General features: G+C 56.3%; 3 protein-coding genes across 5 annotated transcripts in view; 1 reads left to right on the forward strand and 2 right to left on the reverse strand.

The window, feature by feature from the left end:
- The first annotated feature begins 1,851 nt into the window (after positions 1–1,851).
- Positions 1,852–7,584, forward strand: Klhl40 (kelch like family member 40). Its single transcript, XM_032910020.1, has 6 exons — positions 1,852–3,140; positions 4,032–4,192; positions 4,490–4,597; positions 4,703–4,888; positions 6,317–6,463; positions 7,082–7,584. The coding sequence occupies exons 1-6, from the start codon at positions 1,989–1,991 to the stop codon at positions 7,191–7,193; spliced, it is 1,866 nt and encodes a 621-aa protein (XP_032765911.1). The 5' UTR covers positions 1,852–1,988; the 3' UTR covers positions 7,194–7,584.
- A 199-nt stretch (positions 7,585–7,783) lies between these two features.
- On the reverse strand, positions 7,784–14,790 carry Hhatl (hedgehog acyltransferase like). 3 transcript variants are annotated; one of them, XM_032911222.1, is made up of 12 exons: positions 14,590–14,790; positions 12,993–13,111; positions 12,737–12,804; positions 12,219–12,332; positions 11,894–12,088; positions 11,452–11,661; positions 11,119–11,287; positions 10,635–10,779; positions 10,504–10,539; positions 8,599–8,800; positions 8,178–8,319; positions 7,784–8,008 (listed from the first exon to the last, which is right to left on the reverse strand). In XM_032911222.1, the coding sequence occupies exons 2-12, from the start codon at positions 13,096–13,098 to the stop codon at positions 7,884–7,886; spliced, it is 1,512 nt and encodes a 503-aa protein (XP_032767113.1). In that variant the 5' UTR covers positions 13,099–13,111; positions 14,590–14,790; the 3' UTR covers positions 7,784–7,883. The 3 variants fall into 3 exon arrangements, with proteins under 3 accessions (XP_032767113.1, XP_032767111.1, XP_032767112.1); XM_032911220.1 differs by lacking the exon at positions 10,504–10,539; XM_032911221.1 differs by lacking the exons at positions 10,504–10,539; positions 14,590–14,790 and adding an exon at positions 13,532–13,658.
- A 4,086-nt stretch (positions 14,791–18,876) lies between these two features.
- Ccdc13 (coiled-coil domain containing 13) overlaps positions 18,877–22,592 on the reverse strand; it is a 42,234-nt gene continuing 38,518 nt past the window's right edge. Inside the window, exons 15-16 of the mRNA XM_032911223.1 lie at positions 20,969–21,083; positions 18,877–19,440 (exon numbers count right to left, since the gene is read on the reverse strand). Of these exons, the coding sequence (XP_032767114.1) occupies positions 19,281–19,440; positions 20,969–21,083 (275 nt within the window). The 3' untranslated portion in view covers positions 18,877–19,280. The remainder of the gene's footprint in view (positions 19,441–20,968; positions 21,084–22,592) is intronic.

The raw sequence follows: 22,592 nt of genomic DNA on the forward strand, positions 1-22,592 counted from the left end.
GTTTAGTTTATGACCGAACTGAGCCTTCCGGCACTGCCTTTTTGCTAGGTAGGGTCAGGAACTGGCAGGCTTGTGTCCTCGTCTCCTGGAGGCAGGGGTGGAACGACTCCACTGTTTTGCTGTGTCACCTCCTGTCGCCTGTCACTGCCCCTGTTTCCCCTTGTAGCTCTCAGGATCATCTGCTGTACCACAGCGGTAATTACATGCTCTCCCTCCGAGATGCCCACTGCAACAGACGTACGCTCCGCAGGGACAGTATTCACAGTTGACTCAAACGCCACAAACTCTGTGTTAGCTACAGTCCACGGTAGGCTCTGGGCGGATGAACGAGCCACCTTTAAATATTCTACTGGGAGGCCTGGTAGGGAATGAGCACCGTAGAATCTGCCAAAAACCCAAAATATGACATTAAGTCATGGCGGTTAGGAACCAATTCTATTGTCACCGTCTTCTGTTCAGATCCTTGGAAAGTGAGGTTGTGATCACAGACATTTTTGTTCACTCGGGGAGAGGTCCCCAAGACATCAGAAGTGGGCACATCTGCTCTGCCCCGTGCACGTAGTAGCCGTGTGGACCCAGCGAATCGCTGGTAATGTTTCCGAGGAATGTCCCACTGTCCAGAACTGTCATGGAAACCCTCCCAGCCCGCCCTAAGCTAGCCCTTGAAGTTGCAGAAAGGTGGGCAGCATACCTCTGTCCAGCTATGTGCCCCTCTAGGACTGAGTGACCTGACCGTCACTATTCAGGAGGGACAGGCAGTAATGTTTCTGGAATCACAGGAGGGACGTGTGACTCAGCCTCCCCCCAGGTCTTTTCTCCTATACCCCCACAAGCCCAAGGTTATAAACAAGTGACTCAGAGGCATGGTTGGGGAGCGCTCCATTACGCCTCCTACCAGTGTCCCAGGGCTAAATTTAACCCACAGCTGCAGCTTTTGGCGCTTGGAGAATTCGTTAATCTTGGAGGCTGAAGCCCATGTGTAAATTTGGGGGATGGACAGGAGTCCAGAGCAAAGTGGGAACTGAGATTGGGTATCCTGGCTCAACTCCTCAAATCCTCAAATCACAGACGACAGCTACGGGGCCCCCAAGGCCAGGGAGAAACATGGTAAACCTCAAACAGATTGAGGGCAATGGGACAGAGTTATTGAGCAGTAATCAGACTCTTGGAAGTTCCACCATTTGGACACTAAAATTCAGAATGCTACTAGAATATTAAAATTTAGGTCTATCCTCACCCCCACTCCCACCCCAATAGTAGAATTCTAGGAAATTAATTTTCTAGCAGGCTTGACACCTTGGAGTCCACCCTGCAGCTACCCCAGGGTCTCTTGCCCTTAGCAGAGCTGAGCTGAGACCCTTGAATTCTGCCTCCTCTCCCTCCTTGAATGGGAAAGGAAACTGAGGCCCAACAGAGAAACACCTACCCTTACTTTGTTTAAAGGAAGGTCTCTGAGCTTGGGCAGAGGAAACTCCTTCCCATTTTGGGTCTCTAAACAGAGATTGCCAAGGACAAAGGCATGTTCACCAAGCAGGAACCCAAACATACTGTAACCAGGGGTGGTCACGTGAGATACTGGGCTGTGAGGAAGGCTGTGAGCACATAAGCCTGGAAGACCGGGGAAAGGAGAGGGGCTACAGTCCCCTTCGTGGGCAGCCACATTTCTGGACTAAGGAATCCAGAGACAAAGCTTTCCTGTGTGCTGGGCTAAGAGACCTTCCAGTTGTGGAAAGGTCCAGACACACCCCACCCTCGCCCCATGATCCCCTATCTCTGACTCAAGGCTGCTCAGGGAGAAAGCCTCTGCTCAGCTGTCCCCTGTGAGTCATTTGCAGGAGGCCAGGCGGCTCCTCTTACAAGGTCCAGGCATCCTCTATATATAGCCCAGAGAAGACAGCTGCACAGTCAGTGCACTGCCCCACAGGAGAGCAGAGGTGTGCAGGGCAGCCCTTGACAAACAGACTTGCTGAGTTCCAGAGAGCGGCACCATGACGCTGGGCTTGGAGCAGGCGGAGGAGCAGCGTCTGTACCAGCAGACGCTCCTGCAGGACGGCCTCAAGGACATGTTGGACCACGGCAAGTTCCTGGACTGCGTAGTGCGCGTGGGTGAGCGCGAGTTCCCGTGCCACCGCCTGGTGCTGGCTGCCTGCAGCCCCTACTTCCGTGCGCGTTTCCTGGCTGAGCCAGATGGCGCGGGAGAGCTACGCCTGGAGGAGGTGTCGCCTGATGTAGTGTCCCAGGTGCTGCACTACCTGTACACATCGGAGATCGCGCTGGACGAGGCAAGCGTTCAGGACCTGTTTGCCGCGGCGCATCGATTCCAGATCCCGTCCATCTTCACCATCTGCGTGTCGTTCCTGCAGAAGCGCCTGTGCTTGGCTAATTGCCTGGCTGTCTTCCGCCTCGGCCTCCTGCTGGACTGTGCGCGTCTAGCTGTGGCCGCGCGCGACTTCATCTGCGCACGCTTCCCGCTGGTGGCACGCGACAACGACTTCCTGGGACTCTCAGCTGATGAGCTGATCGCCATCATCTCCAGCGACGGCCTCAATGTGGAGAAGGAGGAGGCAGTGTTCGAGGCTGTGATGCGCTGGGCCAGCAGCGGCGATGCCGATGTGCAGGCCGAGCACCAGCGCGCGTTGCCCACGGTCTTCGAGAGCATTCGCTGCCGCCTGCTGCCTCGTGCTTTCCTGGAGAGCCGCGTGGAGCGCCACCCACTTGTGCGCTCCCAGCCTGAGCTGTTGCGCAAGGTACAGATGGTGAAGGACGCACACGAGGGCCGCCTCACTACGCTGCGCAAGAAAAAGAAGGAGAAGGGTGAGCAGACAGCTCGGACCAAGGAGGCCAACCAGGGCACAGAAGACACCAAGGCTGAGGATGATGAGGAACGAGTGCTGCCCGGGATACTCAATGACACTCTGCGCTTCGGCATGTTCCTGCAGGATCTCATCTTCATGATCAGCGAGGAGGGCGCTGTGGCGTACGACCCAGCTGCCAACGAGTGCTACTGTGCATCCCTGTCCACCCAGATCCCCAAAAACCATGTCAGTCTCGTGACCAAGGAGAACCAAGTCTTTGTGGCCGGTGGCCTCTTCTACAACGAGGACAACAAGGAGGACCCTATGAGTGCTTACTTCCTGCAGGTGCCTGGCCTGCGTTGGGAGGGAGGGACTAGTGCTGGGTTCTGGGAAGGGTCTGTGTCTACTTGGGGGTCTGTCATTGGATCTAGGACCTTTGATTGGCAGCCACTTGCTTGAAGGGGAAAGAGTTACAGCCAGTTTCCAAAGAGGCCCAGCGGAGGGGTTGGGGGGGGGGTCAGAGACAAGTGCAAAGAATCAATAAACAGGGCTTTGGCAGAAGTGCCAGGACCGGGTGGGGAACAGATTATCACACAGAGAGCACTTTGCTTTCTCCTTTCCAGGGCAGGAAACTGAGTCTCAGCAGGGGCTGGGAGGCAGGTGAGCCAGTCCAGGTTGAGGATGCCACTGTGAGAGCTCAGAGGCAAGGAGAATCTACAGCCTGACCTGTGGTTTTGAGCCTTGTCAGCTGGGTGAAATCCGGAGATGTGAAGGGGGAGGGGAGGGAGTTAACACTGTTGGTAACCCAGACAGACGACCCTGTCACCATGGCCAGGTGAGCTGGTATAGGCAGCCAGGGGCTGATAAGCAGCTGGGTGCTAAGGTCAAGTCCACAGGCCCCACAGCTGGAGGAGGTGAGGGGCAGCTCTCCCAGGCCGTCTGGGAGAAGTTTCTGAAGTTAAACGGTATCAAGTGTCTATCCATACCATGCAGCTACTGGACAACTCTCTGAGGTGGGCCCCTTGTACCTATAACCACTGGGTTAGGCAGACACAGATGGTGGGATGGAAGGCTATAGATTTTAAAGGGTGGGGGAAGCCTTAAACAGATGGTCACCAAAGATCCAAAGCCACAGGGGGTCCTCCCTCTCAGAGGGAGGAAACTTGACTGAGCTGGGTCAGGAGGTGAGCACCAGAGGCTGGTGGTGGCTGACCCAAAGATACTGCCCGCCCACAGTTTGACCACTTGGACTCTGAGTGGCTGGGGATGCCGCCTCTCCCCTCACCTCGCTGCCTCTTCGGCCTGGGGGAGGCTCTTAATGCCATCTACGTGGTCGGCGGCCGGGAGCTCAAGGACAGCGAAGACAGCCTGGACTCAGTCCTGTGCTACGACAGGCTGTGAGTGTGTGTGCAGGGGTTGGGCCACCTTAGGGGACAGGATGGTCTGGGGCAGAGGCCCTAGGGTGGGGCTAGGACCACAGTAGCAGCCAGGAGGCCTGCACAGGTGCACGGCCATCGGGTGAAGACCTGAAAACAGTCCTTGAGCAGAGGGGTAGGTGGGTTGGTTCGAAGGCCCAAGAGCTCAGGGGAGGGGAATGTACCCAATGCAGTCTGGGTGTGTGTCGTGGGTGTGAGTTCGGAGAGCCAGACTCCACAGAAGCTTAAGCTGCACTCCGGGCTCTCTCGTTCCTCCAGGTCATTCAAATGGGGTGAGTCAGACCCACTGCCCTATGCGGTTTACGGCCATTCCGTGCTTTCACACATGGACCTTGTCTATGTCATTGGCGGCAAAGACAAAGACAGGTGAGGTTTAGCCTGGTGGCGAGGAGGTTCTGTGTGGCTGAGGGGCAGACAGTTGTCCCCCCCTCCCCCCAGCCTCTGTCTTCACTCACCCCATCTACCCCACAGGAAATGTCTGAACAAAATGTGCGTCTACGACCCCAAGAAGTTTGAGTGGAAGGAGCTAGCACCCATGAAGACAGCCCGCTCACTCTTTGGGGCCACCATCCATGATGGCCGCATCTTTGTGGCTGCAGGGGTGACAGACACAGGGCTTACCAACTCCACAGAGGTGTACAGCATCGCAGACAACAAGTACGACCTCCTCCCCCCCCAACCCCGTGGCGGTGCACCTATGTCAGCCCTGTTTGCCCTGCTGAGGGTCACAGGCCTAGGTCCCCATGTTGATTTGGGACGTTGGCATAGAAGTAGCTCCCCTTGTCCTCCAAGGCTTTCCTGCAGGAGAATCTGCAGAAAGGCTCCCAGGGTGGGGTCTGGGGTTGACGGGTTCCTCATCTGGGGACTGCTACCAGGCAACGGACTGGCTCTGATGCTGTAACGGAGTCAGTTCAGGAAACAGAATCCAGCAGGACCCCTCCAGCAAAGATGGTGGTTAGTGAGTGCCCAACACTAAAAGGTGGGGCTCCCCAGAAGGAACACCATGCTCTGAGTGGAGATCTGTGGGTGAGGGGTGTGGGAAGGTTCCGGGATGGGAGAGGTACAGGGTTAATTAAGCCCAGTGAAATGTCTCCCATGGGTTTAAGCTCCATACCTCACTGTCTGTCATAGGACAGAAGATTCAGAAGTTTCTCAGAGAATGAGGGGTCTGGTTGTAGCTGTGACAAGGGTGGCAGAGTCCTAAAGCTGGGGGTGTATTAGGAAGAGTCAAGGAGAAGCCCTGGAGCATGGCTTCTTAGGAATGGGCTGCATTTTCTACTGGCATCCCCCCCCCTCCCCGAGCTGGGGACTGAACCCAGAGCCTTGCGCTTGCTAGGCAAGCGCTCTACCACTGAGCTAAATCCCCAAAACCTTCTACAGGCATTCTTTGAGCTTAGTGGTGGGGTTGGTGTTGGCCTAGTTGTGGGTTAGTGTTGGCCTAGTTGTGGGTCATTTGTTAGGCTTAGTGGTGGGTTCGGTGTTGCATGGGGAAGAGAGTAACATGGATGCTTTAAGTAAGTCTCAGAGGCCAGTTGTTAGGCAAACCTTTGGCATCAGGCGGCAAATTGAGAGCCCATTCAGGAATTATAGATTCAGGGTACTAGGGGGTGTGCAGGAGGAGCTCCCCAAGCAGAATGCCAGGGACTGAAGACACCAGGAGAACCATCAGGATATCTAGGACAAGAGGGATAGAGGGTATGCAAAAGAACGGGACCATCAGAGGTAACTACGGTCTGAGCCTGAGTCCAGCAACACCGGGCTCTAAGCTCACAGGTGTAGTGAGATAGACGGGGGTGGGGAGGTGGGGCTGGCTCCATTCACAATACAGGTCAGATGGAACAGCAAGGTGATGGGGAAGGGTGTGGAGGGGGAGGAGTCCTGGGAGGGAATTAAAGGTCAAAAGGAAAGTGGGGAGTAGGGCTGGGATGACCAGAGGATTGTAGATGATTGAACGTTAGTAAAGTGGAGATTTCCCACAGAGGGTTGCAACCTAGAACTCAGATTCCCAAGGGGGGACGGGTGCTGACATGGTGGGAACAGAGGTTTGCTCAAGCCCTTTACTACTTACTTCTCCCCCTCTCCCAGGTGGACCTCCTTTGAGGCCTTCCCTCAGGAACGCAGCTCGCTCAGCCTGGTCAGCCTGGCTGGCACTCTTTACGCCCTGGGCGGCTTTGCCACTCTGGAGACGGAGTCTGGAGAGCTGGTCCCCACGGAGCTCAATGACATATGGAGGTGAGCCCAACCCTGAGGATCCGATGGGGGATCCTGAGGAGTCTCAGAGCAAGGTCATCAAAGAGTCCTCCTGCATCCCAGCTTCTCAACAACCCATGGGGGGGGGGAGAGTGACATGTGGTGGCCTGCCCCACTGTGGAGCATCTGCTGCAGGTCACAGATAGGAGCCGTCCTCAGCTTAGGGCACAGGCCCAGAGTCTGTGCTCCCCTGTCTCTGAGATGCTGTGTCCTGACGTGTAAGCCTGGGAGGGAGAGGTAGCTGATCAAGACTCCAAGAGCTATTTCTCCACACACGCCCCCTGTGTGGTCAGGTCAGGGGACGTCTTGCAGAGAGGAGAGGAGAAAACCGAGTTGGGGCTGGAAGTCTTCCAGACAGCAGTGAACTTTGAGGATTGTGGGAACCTGGGAGGTGGCTCTTCCTGGGAGGGAGCTGCTTTAGACCGCAGGGTGTCTTTTCTTAGGGGGCGTCCATTATGGGGATTCTAAGCACATGAAAATCATTTAGAAACAGATGTACTTGGAGGTGGCCTAGGACACCAACCACCACACATTATGGGGTCCCTGCCTGGTTTCAGTTGATGAAGCTCCCATCCCTGCCCCACCTTCCCTTCCCCTCAGATTCAATGAGGATGAGAAAAAATGGGAGGGGGTCCTACGGGAGATCGCCTACGCGGCCGGAGCCACCTTCCTCCCTGTGCGCCTCAACGTGCTTCGCCTGACCAAGATGTGACCGGTGCAGGACCCTCACTGAGCCTTCCTCCTGTCCTGTGGCCTCAGAAAAAAAGCATTGTGGGACTCAGAGTGGATCTGGGAGAGGCCAGAGCCCTTCTGGTTCCCAGTATGAGTCAGAAAGGGTACTCCAGTCAGGAAAGGGACATTGCTACCTGCTTTCCAGTGTCCCTCTGGGGTCGCCATGTCTTCTCAAGGACTGCAAAGCTACAGGCAGGCATCCCAGATTGTGTCTTGGCCCTGCCCAGGCTGGCTGTGTGTGCCATAGAGTCTTGAGGGACTCAGTGCCCGTGCCAGTCAGATGGGAGTGTCTCCGTCGATGGCACCTTCTTGTGCTAACCCAGACCTCCCTTAGGAATCTCAGGAACAATAAAGTGCTTTCTGAGCATCTAGCCCAGGGTCTAGCATCAGCTGCCACAAAGAACCAGGGTCCAGAGGGCTGAGGATTAAGAGCTTGGTTATACCCGTGTTGGGCTGCTGAGTGGGTGGTCCTGTGCTCATACGACTCCTCACCATGTCTTTCGTTTGACCCTTCCCCCAAAGCCTGGAACCGCCAACCCCCTGCCCAGAGTGGACAAGGAGCCAGGAGACTACTATGGTAGAAAAGTCTTTTATTCTATTGGTCAGGCTTCATGGTCTGGGCCTAGGGTCCAGAAGCCACTGAGCAGAGCCTGGTCCTCTGTCCCCACCTCTACTCCAGCTTCTCTTTGTCCTGCCTCTGCTCTTCCTCCAGTGCCAGGGATCTCTCACGCTCTTTTACCAGCTGGACACCACAGTAGGTGACAAACAAGACCGCCAGTGTGGTCTGGGGGAAGCCTGTTGGAGAAGGAGTCGTGATACCTGAAGCATCCCATCCTAGAGACTCTGCCTCCTATCACACACCCCTGCTGAGTGCCCCTGGTGGCTAGGGTGTTGTATGGATCAGAGGTTCTTGTCCTTTTCGTGGGGTCGGGCACTTGCTGTGTTCACTCACGCTGCCCCTTACCTGTAAGTATCAGGCGTCGGGCAACCAGCTCTGTGAATTCAAGGCTGTTGAGGCTCACAAGATTGTACATGATGATAGCCCAGAAGTTTACAGCCCCACAGAGGGCCCGGACTCTCCGAGACATCTGCTCCGATAGCCGGGCCTGCCATCCAAGAATATGTCCACAAGAGGGCCAGGAGAGAGGGACATGGTCAGTCAGTCACTCAGTCCCAGAGGGATAAGAGCTGACTAATGCAGCTAGGCCCTGCCACTCACAGGTCAGGGCGACCCAGACTCCCACTGTCCTGGCAAATGAGAGGTTTAGGGAGAAAGTTCTGGACCAGGGGTTAAGTGTGCCTGGATGATTCCAGAAAGCACTGTGCCACCACCTCCTGTTATCGGTTTGATCCCAGCCAGTCACAGCCTGGAACCTCCTGCCCACCTCGATCTGTGCCAGTGGCCCACGCTCTGCCAGCTTCTGTGCCCAGAGCTCAAAGTTGAGGCCGAAGCAGTTAAGGACAGACCACAGGTAGACGATGTCACAAGGTCCGAGCCACAGGGTGGTGATGACGAAGGTGGCCACAGAGGCGGCCAGCTCCGGGATCACGGCGGAATGATCCCCGCCGATGTGGTCATACACGTATCTGCAGGGAAGACGGGAGAAGAGCCTTCTGGAGCATGGGATGCACAGCAGGGCAGTGCATGGTGCATCAACCTCTGGACCTTGCATCTCTGCCGGCCCAGCTCCAAAGTGTGGAGGGGAGTACTTGGACTTGAATATCTGCGGCTGGATTTCTCTAGTTCCCAGCTCTGTCCCAACTAGATTTTTCAAAATAGTCTGTGGATGACCCCAGCATGTGTCTTCAGCTCAGTCTCTTTTACTCAGATATTCACCTGCTACTAGACATCTTACTCCAGAGACCGCACCCCCCACTTCCGCTCAAGCCAGAGCCCCCAGCCCCCAGCCCCACCTCAGCTGAACATACGTCAGTGGTTATTCAGGTTGTAGTCAGGATTCTCCAACATCCAAGGCACAAGTTCTGTCAGCTCAGCTGGGTCGTGACCTCTGTCCATCCCCTGCACTCCCTGCTGTAGTTTTGGAGTCCCTCTCATTACTGCTCAGGGGCCTCTTAGTCCTGTGTTTGCCTTTGACCCCCACTACATTCTCCACAAATGCTTTAAGAGTGCAGCTCATGGGGCCGGAGTCTCAGAAGCGTGCACTGCTCTTACAGAGGACCTGGGTTGATTTCCCAGAAGCTCACAACTTCAGTTTCAGGATATTTGATGCTCTCTTCTGGCCTCTGTAGGCATTGTCTGCGTGTGGTGCACATGCTCACATTCAAGCCCACGCAGGTACACGTGTAATAACAAATCTTATTTTAAAGTGCGGCTCAGATCACACCAGTTCACGACTCACACTCTGACGATAAATTATGCTCTTGTGTGGCGTGAAGACGCTCTGCGGCCACGTGGCCACCCCCTGCCCTGACTTCATACCCTACCCTCCTCCCCTCATGAGCTGGGTTTCAGACATGATTCACACCTCTGAGTGTACATTTCCCTCGTCCTCTGACCTCGTGTAAGCCTGAATTCAAACATGTCCTCTTAGAGACCTGCTCAGACTCCAGTCTAAAGAAGCTTCCAGCCAGCAGCCCTACCCAGTCAGACCATTTTCTTTCCCATACTTTCCACTCTCTACATGTGTATGTGTGCACTTCACATGGCCGTGCACCCTTCATGCCTGCATACTCTGGTTCCCGGGCTTCACATGGCCATGCGTCCTCTCCTGCTGACCACATTCCTCGTGCCTTTCTGCTGTATCTTCCTCAGTCCCTGCAAGCGTCCCTGTGGCCCCATCTCCCTGCCCTTTGGCCCTCCTCATTTCACTCTCCCACTTAGGACTTGGGCTTTCTCATCCTGGTCCCCTTCACCCAACTCAATGCTCACTGGATGGAGGACGGTCAGTCCTCCGGGCTTCTCTGGACTCCAGACTCTCAGGCCTAAATGCTCCCCCAAGTCTCTTTGAGTCTCTACAAGTATGCTCTCCCAGGCATTTCTGTGTGAAAGTGTCCTGTCCAGCTTCCCAGGTGGCAGGTAGGAATTTAGGCGCTGCCCTATTCCCCGGACACCCCTACTAAACATGACCTCTACCAAGCTGCCAAATGTGTCTCAACCCCCACCATCCATGGGGTCTCACACAGTCCAAAGCTGTCTGTCACCCAGGCAACTGGCCTAGCCTCCTCACTGCTTCCTGCTTCCTCAGGCCCAGAGACAATCTCTAAAACAATCAACTGCCCCAACCCGTTTGACCACCTCGCAAGGAGGATGGTGTCGTTCTCCAACTCACTTGCAAAGCCAGTCATTGATGCCACGGTCGAAGTGCCTGTAGGGAGAGCAGAGGGACATGGATCTGCTAGGTGCATGGCGGATGAAGCTAAGGAAGGGCGAGACCAGCGACAGGCCACCCTCCTTACTCACGTCTCCCCGAAGACGTAGAGTGCGGTAATGCACTTCGGAGGCTGAGGAGGGTCCAAGTGGTCTAGGCGTGCCACAGTGTTGACGACACCAAACAGGACCGCTGCCTTCACCCAGTCATACACCAGGTTTGAGTAGGCCAGGCCCGCTGGGGACAGGTGACATCACTGTCTGGGGGTCAGTGCACTGACCACCCCTTATGGACAACCAAATTCTGAGCCTTGCCTCTCCCGTGGACAGAGGGTCTTGTTTCTGTTCCACCCCCACCTCCATGGACACCCTGCACCTCCCTGGTCCCGGTGACCCATGAAAATCAGCCACCGCCCTCGAGTGCTACCCACAGCTTGGGAGAGTAGGGTTTTTGTGTGATGTAGCAAATGTATCCTACACGATTCAGACTCCATTCCGAGTCCTAGCACCCGTGGGTGCTGTGTGCATGAAAGTATCCTGGTGACGGCCCTGACTCCGCCCTGCTTTGGGGACCCACCAAGGGCACTGTCTGGGAGGCGGCTGGCGAACTTGAGATCGCTGGGGATGGTGAGGATATAGAAGAAGTGGAAGAAGATGTCGACAGCCACTATGGCTGCCGCGCTGAGTCCTGCCTGGGCCTGTATGCGCCACAGCTCGCCCTCTGGCCTCACTGGCTCCTGGCTCACCTGGAGGGGCAGAGCCCTGTCTGAGAGGAAACCCACAAATGGCCTGGGGAGAGGAGACACAGCTTCCTGAGGACAGGGTGCTCGTGCTTGGGGAGCTATGTCTAAGACAAGGTCAGGAAGAGGAGGTCCAGCCATGCTCTGTGAGCCCACGGGGTTCCCCTCACCTGAGCCTGGAAGCGGTCAAAGGTCATGATGGGCCCGAAGAAGAAGAAGGGCAAGTAGAAATTGTACTTGAGCAGGTCAGCAAGGGAGTAGCGGCGGTCAGGGTGGGCACAGCTCTCCAGCGCGAAGCTAGTGCACCGTAGAACTGTGAAGCCACTGCCCCCATGGAACAGTACATCTTGAAGATCAAAAGTGCCTGTGACAAACCCACTCTGGAAGAAGACAGCAAGCCCCCGGCTCACTAGCAGGTCCGTGCTCCTGGGGAAAGCCCCTTCCCAGCTTCCCGTAGGAGCCGGGCCCAGTCCTGCCAGGCAACAGTGACTGACTTTAGCTCAGCAGCATGACAGAGCAAGGGATGCTCTGGGGTGCAAATGGTTGCCTTACTCAAAGGCTTGGAGGGGGGACCTTTGGGGTGTCAACACCATTCCCTCTACTCCTGTGTACCTGCCAAGAGATCCCAGGGTCCATCTTGAAGGATGCCAGGCTGGCAAGGCCAAGGGCAAGGCACAGCCAGCGCTGGCCCAGGAGTGAGGCCACATAGAGGACTACGCAGTGGCCAAGCAGCAGCAGCAGGTACCATGGACCCATTGTGCCCACCACTGCCAGGACTCCATACACTGCATACATCCAAGAGCGGAGCTGTGGACATGAGCAGCCTCAGTTAACCTCTCTGTGCACATGGGAGGAGACCCTGGGACTGATTTCCAACAGCATTAGGGACAAAGAAGGGGCAGACAGGAGGAGGCCAAGTCCCCAAGGTCCAGCTCACCTGGGGGGCCACCATTGTGCAGAGCTTAGCAAACAGCACATGTCCAGAGAGGGCAAAGACAATGATGTTTCGGAAGTTGGTGAACCACATCACCCACTCGAAGTCAGCCACATCCTGGACATCCCAAGCAGGAAGAAGGCAGGCAGGGGAGGGCAGTGGAGAGGGAAGAACCAATCAGAGATCCTGTTCTGAGGACAGTGGTTGTAGGTGTCTGCCCTCCATCTGAGGGAGGTGTCCAGGGAGAAGGATTGGGTGAGGGTCCCAAAGGACAGGCCTGCTCCTCGAAGCTCTGCCTCTCCTGTACTCAGCTCATTTCTGACATTCTACCCCCTGTTGCCTAGTTCTGGAAGGCAGGAAGCAGAAAGTCAGCTTGCCCTAAATAAGGCGGAGGGTCCTGAAGTTCAAGGCAGAGCCTTCCTTGCTGTACCGCATGAGACAGAGAGCAAGAATAGAGTAGGGGAGGCCATGGGGTAGGGTGTGTCCAGGGGCCAGGGACCTGAGAGGCATGGGAAACTCACCATCTTCCGGCCCAGGTACTCCCAGCCAGGTCGCACGGACTCCCGGAAGGCCTTCCTGTGTGCTCCATCTGAGAACAAAGTGTAGCCTTTGAGTAGGGGGCTCTTATATGCCTTCCCTGGGCCACCCCACCTGAGGAGGGTGGGGAAGGGGAGAAGCTTTCTGGGCTGCAGGGCTCTTAAATGTGTTTGGAACTGTGCCCAAAGTGGGACCTAGAGAATCCTCAGGGTCTGTCCCAGACACCCCCCATCCCATTACCTTGCGATGCCTCCAGGAGACCCCGGCCAGCATAAGCCAGGGCACCGCTTAGCACCAGGGAGTAGAGGCCGAGCTCAGCTGCAGGTAGCGCTGTTTTGATGCCCATGGCCTGGAGAGGGCTGTAGGAGAAGCATGAGTTCCACTCACCGCCATGGACCCTCACTGGGGTTTTGGGCCCTCTGATGAGACTGGTCCACTCAGCCCCTGGGGACTCCGTCAGCAAATCTTCACACTCAGGCACCTCCTCCCTCCCTCTGCAGCTCCCCGTCTTGCTTCCTTTGAAGATTCCCCAAAGTCCTGACTTCACACAGAATGGCTTCTTCTCCTTCATACCTCTCTGATGGGCTGACAAGTTTGGAACACCAAACTCTTCCTACAAGGCTTCCCCAACCATGGGGTCTCTCCCATGGGGGAATCTGTCTCTAGCCCATGTCAGTTTTCTCATCTCTCAGTGAGCCTCTCTTAGCCTCAGCAAAGCCCTGCCCACAAGGTCCCCTGAGACCCTGTGAACTCCCCTAGCACCAACTCCCCAGACTCACTCAGCTCCAGGCTCCGCCTGACCCCATTCCTCCGCCAAGCCGTGAGTCTGTCTTATCTCAGGTCCCTGCCTGTGTTCACCCACTGCTCCCCTTGAGGTACTGTGTAGTCTAAGCTCTTGCTGCAGGCTGGAGGTTGTGCTATTTGAGGCCCCAGAGTGGCCAGAGCTGAACCAGGCAGGGCCAGGCAGGAACTGGGAGGGCTCTGGCCGCTGTCCAAGGTGCTGACCGATATCAGTCCCAGGATGTGTCTGGTCACTCCCTCTGGCTACCCTGCTGGGCCATCCCTGGGGTCTGGGCCAGTACCTAAGCCCCTCCCATACTCTTCAGCCTGGCCTCCAGTCTTTTAATGGCTGCCTAGGTTCAAACCTGGGACGGAGGGAAAGAGGAACATAGTGCAGTGCCCCTTTGGAGATGGGCAGGGTCACCCATCTCCCCCAACCCAAGATCTCCCAATTGCAGATCTGTCTTCTCTAGCACTGCAGCCAGGGTTCTGGGAGCCCGCTCCTTGCTACACAGACAGAGTGGTGTGGGCCAGTGAGGCCATCCAGTGAGCTTCTCTAAAGGGAAGGTGCTCTTGGTGAGTCCCAGCTCAGACCAGACCAGTGCTGGTGCAGCTTGCTTCAGGTCAGGCCTTCCTGAGTAGCCTCTGCACTGTGGCTGGAGGGCTGAGACACCTCTTCATTGGTAGGGTGGGGGAGGGAAGCAGAGGATCAGGTTAGTGGAGCAGGAGAGTGAAACCGGAGCGGATGAAGAAGCGCACAAAATAGCTGTGTCAGCTGCCTCCCACTCGCCACTTTCCAATTTTAGCTCCCCATGGCCGGTGGGGAGTGTCCCCAGTGAGGCCTCAGCAGGGGGCTGGCCCCCAGCCTAGGGCCCCTCCTGATGGACCCCTGAACCTGTGCCGACTGTGGACCCAGGGTGTCCTTTGCCCCGCACTTGGCTCCGGTGCACCTGGAGTGAAGCCCACCTTGGGGCTCATGGTCTGGGATGAGGGCTCTGGGGTGAGACCCACAGGCCTCAAGGGCTCCAGAAGGACTGCACACCCAACTTGCACTGACCTTGAAGAGGCTGAGAGGGACCCTGGCGCACTGCCCACCTCAGGGCTCCGGGGTCCTGCGTCCGACCGTGAGTCTGTCCGGCTGGCTGAGCTTTGGGGCTATGGTGGGGTGTGTCCAGCTCTGGGGTCCCCACCCCCTGGAGGCCAGAGCGGTGAGTGGTGACAGCCGGAGGAGGGGGGAGGAGGAGGTGGCCTTCCTGGAGTGGAGCAGACCGTTTGTGGAGCAGAGCCTAGTGCTGCAGTACTGTTGGCCACAGGGAGCTGCGGGGAGTGGCAAGGAAGATGTGGGGGTGGTGAGAGGGGGAAGGGGTTTGTGGGGACACAGTCTCAGGCAGGGGCACCTGGACCTCACTTGACCTCCCTCTCCTCAGCCCTGGAAAGCCTGTGCTTCCTTTTTCTGTGCTGTGCCAGGATCTCTTCTTCCGGGAAGCCCTCTAAGCAATCTCTACAGACTTCCAGTCAGCCCTGCTCCCGCTGCCTGGGCACACATATACAGTGTGTGCAGTATTGCACATCCCAGATCAGTGAACTCCAGCTGCAGCCTTTATCTGTGACCCCATCAAGGGTGTCCAGGGAAGGCCTATCTAGTTCCACCCTGCATGTTCATCCTGACAAGAGACTGGGCTAGACAAGCATTGGTGTCAAGGGAGGGCTGGCATTTCTGGTAGAGTTGGTACCGGCAAGGACCATGGTGTTGGGGGCTCCAGGATTCAAGCCTTGTCCCCACAGAGTTGACTGGGTAGAAGGATGATATTAGGGTCACCGGAATGGACGGCGTCCTCTTAATAGCAGGCAAGAGACCCTGATGTGAAACTCGGAAGCACTTTCCTGCTGGGCGGGGCCCCTGGAAATCTCTGCTTGAGTCTTCCTCTAGGATGAGATCTCCATAGAGAATGTGTGGCTCCGCTCATGTACAAGGGCTTGAAGAAAGGCCCTGCGACTTCTCTTCCTACGCTCAGCTGAGGATGGACAGGGTAGAAGCTGTGCCTCCATTCAGCAGGGTCCTGTGAAAACCCTGGGAAGTTAGGGCATGAGCTTCCTCCCAGGAATGCAGACACATGGGCCCAGAGGATGCAGTTGGGAGGGCACCATGCACACTCTCCTGAGTGTGACTGAGAAGCCATGATGCTGGCCTTTGACCCTGAACATGGTTGGGCAAAGGGTTGCAGTGGAGGGGCTGTCTGCCAATGTGACTGGGATCCAGATGCTAGAGGTGGCTAGGGTCAAAGGAAGAGGGGGAGGTTAGGCAAGGTTCTGGCTTTCTGAGCAGGTGCAGCTGACACTAGAGCCATGTGTTGAGGCACAATTAGTGGTTATCACAGAGAGTAAATAACATAAGCCAGGAGGTATGCAGAATAACTCTTTTTAATGTCACCACAACCCACAAGGACCGTCTTCAGCTGGAAAGAAAACTGAGGCATAAGGTGGAACAGTTAAGGTCAGCTCCAGAAGCCTCTGGAAGAGTCTGCACCACAAGGTGAGAACTCAGTCTATCCACAGCAGAGTAGGTGAGGCCACCGTAGGCAGGCCATGCATTTGGTGTGTTGTGTAGCAGTGTCCTCTGAGATGAGACATTTTGTCATCAGGGAAGGAAGCTTCTATGACTAAGGAAGTAAACAACTCAGAAGCGTCAATGAGTTCCTGAAACTGACCAGATACACTAGGCCCACCCTCCCCAACTGTAAGGACTGCTGAGAAACTCTGAGAAGCACCAAGATACCTGGAAGGGACTTAGGTCAACTGAGCCACCTGGAAGGGAAACTCCAACCTGCTGAGATGCCTGCAGGCTGTGCAGTGTGCTCCAGGCTCCCAGCTTTGTGAGTTGCCACTGTGCTGGGGTGGGCTTTGGTGATGCAGCTGTCACTGAGTCACCTGTGCTCCTGTAACACCTTACCCATATTCCTGTAAGCGACCCCAATAAAAACTCACTGCTTTACCAAGTTGGACTTTGGTGGTGTCATTACTTTGGTCAGTTCCCTATCTGGGGTGAGTAGACATGTGTTTGTATCTCCCAGTAAGAAGTGTCACACGCATGGTGCCCTCAGGAGGTGCTAAGGCTGAAAAGTTGAAGCCACTGTTTTGGGGCCTCTGATTTTCACTTGTTAACTGGGTTCTCTGTGCTCTTGAGGGATCCAGTGATCACCCTGTAGGCACAATTCATTGCTCACAGAGGTGCTAGGGAGCCAGACACTGAGGCAGGGCCCACACGGCAGTGGTACTCTCCCTGGAGACCCTGGCACCGCAGCATGCAGGATGGTGACCTGTGCAAAGGCAGATGGGTAGAGACTGGATAAGCCCCTCCACTGGTGCCAGGGGCTGTAGGGTGGGGCACTGGCCCATCAAACAAGGGACTGGAAGCTGACTGGGCTGAGACCTGCACGGACTGAGAGCTACTTCCTGATGCCTCAAGGCTCCGTGAGAAAGTTAAAGAGGGAAAGCCCCAGGCTATTCAACTCACGCTTCTTAAAGTGCGGGCAAGTGTCCTGGATGTGCAGAGCAGTGCATGCTGGGTGGTGTCTGCCTATGACGACTGTCTGCATGCTATGCAGTGTAGGAGTGTGAGGTGAGCTGCACACATATGGAGGCTCAGGAACAGCAGCAGAGACTGCGTGTGGCAAGACTCACTGGCATGTGGAAGGGAGCTATGGCTCCTCACAGAGACTTGATGTGAGACGGGCTGCTTTGTGATACTCGCACTGGAAGCCACCTTGTGCTGGACTCTGGGGATGAGGAAAGGGCCTGGGTAACAGTGGAGTTTGCTTGGGTCAGCTGTACGCAGCTTGCAGCCTCGTTTAGCTGGTGCGCAGGGAGCTTGTCTGCCTCACCTCAGGGTCTGGAGAGGATGCTCAGCAAGCGTGTGCTGACTTAAGAGGGAGACCACAAAGGCTGGGCATTTACTGAGTGCTTACTGTGCGCTGGTTGCTGCTCCACACACGTTGAATGTCCTAGCTCAGTGAGTGCTGAGGGAGCTCCAGTGAGGGACCCTAGGAATCTGGTCACCTCAGCCAGCAGAGGTGGGGATGGGCCCTAGCACAAAGCCCCAGACAAACCTCTGTAAGATACCAGCTCCCTCCACAGGGTACAAATGAAGCCACTGTGGCACCTGGCAGCAGGACTCTTCCCCTCCCTCTCTCTCACTGGCATGGCTGAAACCAGTCTATTGATACTTGTCCTTGCACAGAAGTCATCAGCTAAATGTCTTACTCTGTGAATGGCCCTCCGAGCAAGGTTTCTAGTACTGTCCCATTTCACAGATGAAGGTAGGTGAGATTGAGGTAGAGAGATTAAAAGATCTGCCCAGAGCCATGCACGCTCCTTTTGAGTGGAATGAGGCTATGTGGCTCCCAGCTAAGGTTCAGGCTGCACAAACCAGGACTCCTTCCTTCAGTTGCCCAGGAGAGGGGCCACAGCAGACCTGCATTCCTCTAAGGGAGGCTGGCTGGTCCTTGCCTGCCTCGCACTCAGTAGGCTCTGCTGAGGCCTGGTGCCTGCACCCCAACATGTCCAGACTCCTCTCAGTGCCTGCAGAAGGTGCTCATCTCTCCAGCTTCTTATTGTCACATGCTGTCCCCTCCCAGCACAAACATTCCTGTCCCCTCTGCCTGCTGCTTGCATGAGAAACCAGGGGAGAACCCTTCCTCCCTAAGACTCTTGGGATGACACTAAAACTGCCACCGCATCCTAATGGCCTTAGTTGCACCAGTTGTGAGATTTCAGGATTCCTTGGGTGGCCCGAGAATGGGCTGAGCACACAGGCTTTCCAGAGAGTGCTGTCACAGTGCTACAAGCCACACACATGGTTGTGTCTCATGGGAGGGAATGTGTTGACAGCCATGGAGCTGCATGTGCCTACCCCTATGTTCAGTGCCCGTGTGTGAGCATGCACGACTGCCGTGCCTGTGAGAGCTTTGGGTGGCCTTCCCTGGGTCTGCCTATGACACTGTTACAGCCCCTGAGATAAGGGTGTCCTGGGCTGCTCCTGCAGCACTCTGCAACAAAGACACACTGCCACGTACCAAGACCCACTGCCTTACCTGTGCATCCCCTGCCCGGCCCTGCCTGGATTACCTTCTGACTCTAGCACCTATGCCTCTGGGAGCAGTAATGGGTGGAGCTGTGTGGCCTTGGGGCCATCAGAGCTCTGGGCATTCACTCTGCTGGAGACCCTAGCTTTGGACTCAGGACCACCAGCTTCTATTTGGAGGCCTGGACCACACCTGTAAAGCCCTACCTATCACAGACCAGGTTCCTCTGTCAGGGGCAGGAACACATTCCACCAGAGCTGTAGTGACTGAAAGTAACTTCTTATTCCAAGCCCAAGGCTCTGCCCTATGCGGTAAGTACACAGAGAGGCTGGGCACAGCAGCAGGATGGCCAGGTGGGTGCTAGGGCCCAAGTGAGGGATGGCGGGGGAGGGCTGGATGGCTCCAGGTGGATGCTGCAACAGGAAGCACCAAGGGGCTCAGCTATGTGTGGAGAGCCCGTAGCATCCCAGGGCCCTGGAGATGCCCTAGGGCAAGGACAGCAGCACCTGCTCGAGGACACGCACCAGCCAGGAATGGCTGGCCACCACTCCTGCTCAGGTATCCTCCGCTTGTCTGCTCTGCTAGGATACAGAGCCGATTCTGGGAGGAGCTGAGAGGGTGCTGCCTGAACCTGAGGTCCTCTAGGAGTTGAGCTAAGAGCTCTGCTCTACTGTTTGTTGGCTTTCTGCTGCCGTAGCGCCTGCAGGAAGACTCCTTTCACCTGGCCCAGGGTCTGGTGGTACATGCGGAAGTCCTCCTCCTTCCCTCGCAGGGCACTGCCCAGGGCATCTCTCAGTATTCCGTTCTCTTCCATCTGGATGGCCAGCCTGGACCGGAGGGAGACAGGGCTGAGTGCACTGAGCCAGGCAGCAGGTGTTCTGGGCCCAGGGCCTGGAGACGAAGCTGTGGTGCAGGTGCAGGATTTTCACCCCTCTGCCCTTCTTCTCTGGACCCCCAGGGGGCATGCACCAAATGGGTCTGTCTCTGGGCCCTTTCCCAGAATTGACCCAGAAGCTCCAAGTGGCCTCAACTACCCCAACACACAGACACACAGACACAGACACAGACACAGACACAGACACACACAGACACACACATGGACACACACATGGACACACACAGACACACAGACACACAGACAGACACACAGACACACACAGATAGACACACACAGACACACACAGACACACACACAGACACACACACAGACACACACACACAGACACACACACACGGACACACACAGACACACACATACACACACACATACACACACACAGACACACACACACACACACACACACACACACACACACACACACACACACACACACACACACACACACACACACACACACACACACACACATAGACACACACACGACACACACACACAGACACACACATGCACAGACACACACACAGACACACACAGACACACACAGACACAGAGACACACACAGACAGACACACACAGACACACACACAGACACACACACACAGACACACACACAGACACACACACAGACACACAGACACACACAGACACACACAGACAGACACACACACAGACACACACACACACACACACACACACACACACACACACACACACACACACACACACACACACACAGACACACACACACACACACACACACACACACACACACACACACACACACACACACACACACACACACACACACACACACACACAGACACACACACAGACACACACACATGGACACACACACATGGACACACACACACACGGATACACACACATGGATACACACACACACACACACACACATGGACACACACACAGACACACACATACACACATACACACAGACACACACACATGGACACACACACATGGACACACACAGACACACGGATACACACACATGGATACACACACACACACACACACACACACACACACACAGAGCATTGTATCTTTTCCCAGGCTGGACTCAAGCTCCACCAGCAGCGGAGGGTGAGCTTGAACTGACTGCCGTGCTACCCTGGTGCTGAGTGCTGGCATTACAGGTGTGCACCACCACACCCTTGTATACAGCACTGGGGACAGAGCCAGGGCTCTGTGCTTGCTGTGACAGCCCTCTGCTGACTGAGCTGCACCTGGCTCCTCAGTTCCCCTTTACAGGTAATGCTGGACAACACAGGAGCACAGTCCCGTATTGGTAACGGTTTCCTTGGAACCATGGGTCATCAGGGCACCGTGGAACCCTCTATAGGCAGGGTGCAGGGAGAGGGATATGGCCCCTCTGCCCAGGAAGCCTCCATACAGGTATCTCTACCCTTTCTAGAAGGCTGAGCAGGAAGCACCTGGCATTCAGCTCCTCTATCTGTGATTCCATAGGCATATCAGAGAGCTGAGTGGAGGAGGAGTCTTTCTTGGCGCTTCCAGTTGAGTTGGGCTTGGTGCTGGCAGCAGGAGGCCCTGTAGAGGAGCAGCAGACACTTTCTGTAGTGAGGTCAGAACTATGCACACTCTCCCTTCTCCCTCACTACAGGGTGCGGGGTGGGGGCTGCTTCTGCCCAGAAGCCTTCCCTGACTGCTCTCTATGTATCTAACCTGCCCTGTGCCCTCTGCCCCCGCCCTCTGCCCTCTGCCCCCGCCCTGGCTTTGCCTGCTGTGCACAGTGGCCCTCTCGTGGCCATCCAACTCCACCCCTCATTTCTGTCACTTGCTTGTACCAAGAGTAGACAGTGGGACCTGAGGGCTGGTCTGAGAGCTGAGCCCAAGATTAGGCTGCCACTGTTTCTGATCCCCACGCCCTGGTCCCCACTGACCCCACTGTTTCTGATTTCTGGTCCCCACTGACCCCACTGTTTCTGCCACGCCCTGGTCCCCACTGACCCCACTGTTTCTGATCCCCACGCCCTGGTCCCCACTGACCCCACTGTTTCTGATCCCCACGCCCTGGTCCCCACTGACCCCACTGTTTCTGATCCCCACGCCCTGGTCCCCACTGACCCCACTGTTTCTGATCCCCACGCCCTGGTCCCCACTGACCCCACTGTTTCTGATCCCCACGCCCTGGTCCCCACTGACCCCACTGTTTCTGATCCCCACGCCCTGGTCCCCACTGACCCCACTGTTTCTGATCCCCCCCGGTCCCCACTGACCCCACTGTTTCTGATCCCCACGCCCTGGTCCCCACTGACTCCACTGTTTCCTGATCCCCACGCCCTGGTCCCCACTGAGCCCACTGTTTCTGATCCCCACGTCCCTGGTCCCCACTGAGCCCACTGTTTCTGATCCCCACGCCTGGTCCCCACTGACCCCACTGTTTCCCCCCCACGCCCTGGTCCCCACTGACCCCACTGTTTCGCCCTGGTCCCCACTGTCCCCACTGTCCCCCCACGCCTGGTCCCCACTGTTTTCTGATCCCCACGGTCCCCACTGAGCCCACTGGTCCCCCCCACTGGTCCCCACTCCACTGTTTCTGATCCCCATGCCCTGGTCCCCACTGACCCCACTGTTTCTGATCCCCACGCCCTGGTCCCCACTGAGCCCACTGTTTCTGATCCCCACGCCCTGGTCCCCACTGACCCCACTGTTTCTGATCCCCACGCCCTGGTCCCCACTGACCCCACTGTTTCTGATCCCCACGCCCTGGTCCCCACTGACCCCACTGTTTCTGATCCCCACGCCCTGGTCCCCACTGACCCCACTGTTTCTGATCCCCATGTCCCGTCCCCACTGACCCCACTGTTTCTGATCCCATGTCCCCCCACTGACCCCACTGTTTCTGATCCCCACGCCCCTGGTCCCCACTGGTCCCCACGCCCCTGGTCCCCACTGAGCCCACTGTTTCTGATCCCCACTGTTTCCCCACTGATCCCCACTGTTTCTGATCCCCCCTGGTCCCCACTGACCCCACTGTTTCTGATCCCCACACTGCCCCACTGTTTCTGATCCCACGCCTGGTCCCCACTGACCCCA

The sequence above is a fragment of the Rattus rattus genome, chromosome 8, assembly GCF_011064425.1.
Source record: "Rattus rattus isolate New Zealand chromosome 8, Rrattus_CSIRO_v1, whole genome shotgun sequence".
Taxonomy (NCBI): Eukaryota; Metazoa; Chordata; class Mammalia; order Rodentia; family Muridae; genus Rattus; species Rattus rattus.

Excerpts from the sequence above, each read along its gene's own strand:
- Klhl40 (XM_032910020.1), top strand. The coding sequence starts at position 1,989 with ATGACGCTGGGCTTGGAGCAGGCGGAGGAGCAGCGTCTGTACCAGCAG. Across the intron at positions 4,598-4,702 it reads GGCGGCAAAGACAAAGACAG|GAAATGTCTGAACAAAATGT; the intron begins GTGAGGTTTAGC and ends TCTACCCCACAG. Across the intron at positions 6,464-7,081 it reads GAGCTCAATGACATATGGAG|ATTCAATGAGGATGAGAAAA; the intron begins GTGAGCCCAACC and ends CCTTCCCCTCAG.
- Hhatl (XM_032911222.1), bottom strand. The coding sequence starts at position 13,098 with ATGGGCATCAAAACAGCGCTACCTGCAGCTGAGCTCGGCCTCTACTCC. Across the intron at positions 12,333-12,736 it reads AGTACCTGGGCCGGAAGATG|GATGTGGCTGACTTCGAGTG; the intron begins GTGAGTTTCCCA and ends TGGGATGTCCAG. Across the intron at positions 10,540-10,634 it reads CTCTACGTCTTCGGGGAGAC|GCACTTCGACCGTGGCATCA; the intron begins GTGAGTAAGGAG and ends CTCTCCCTACAG.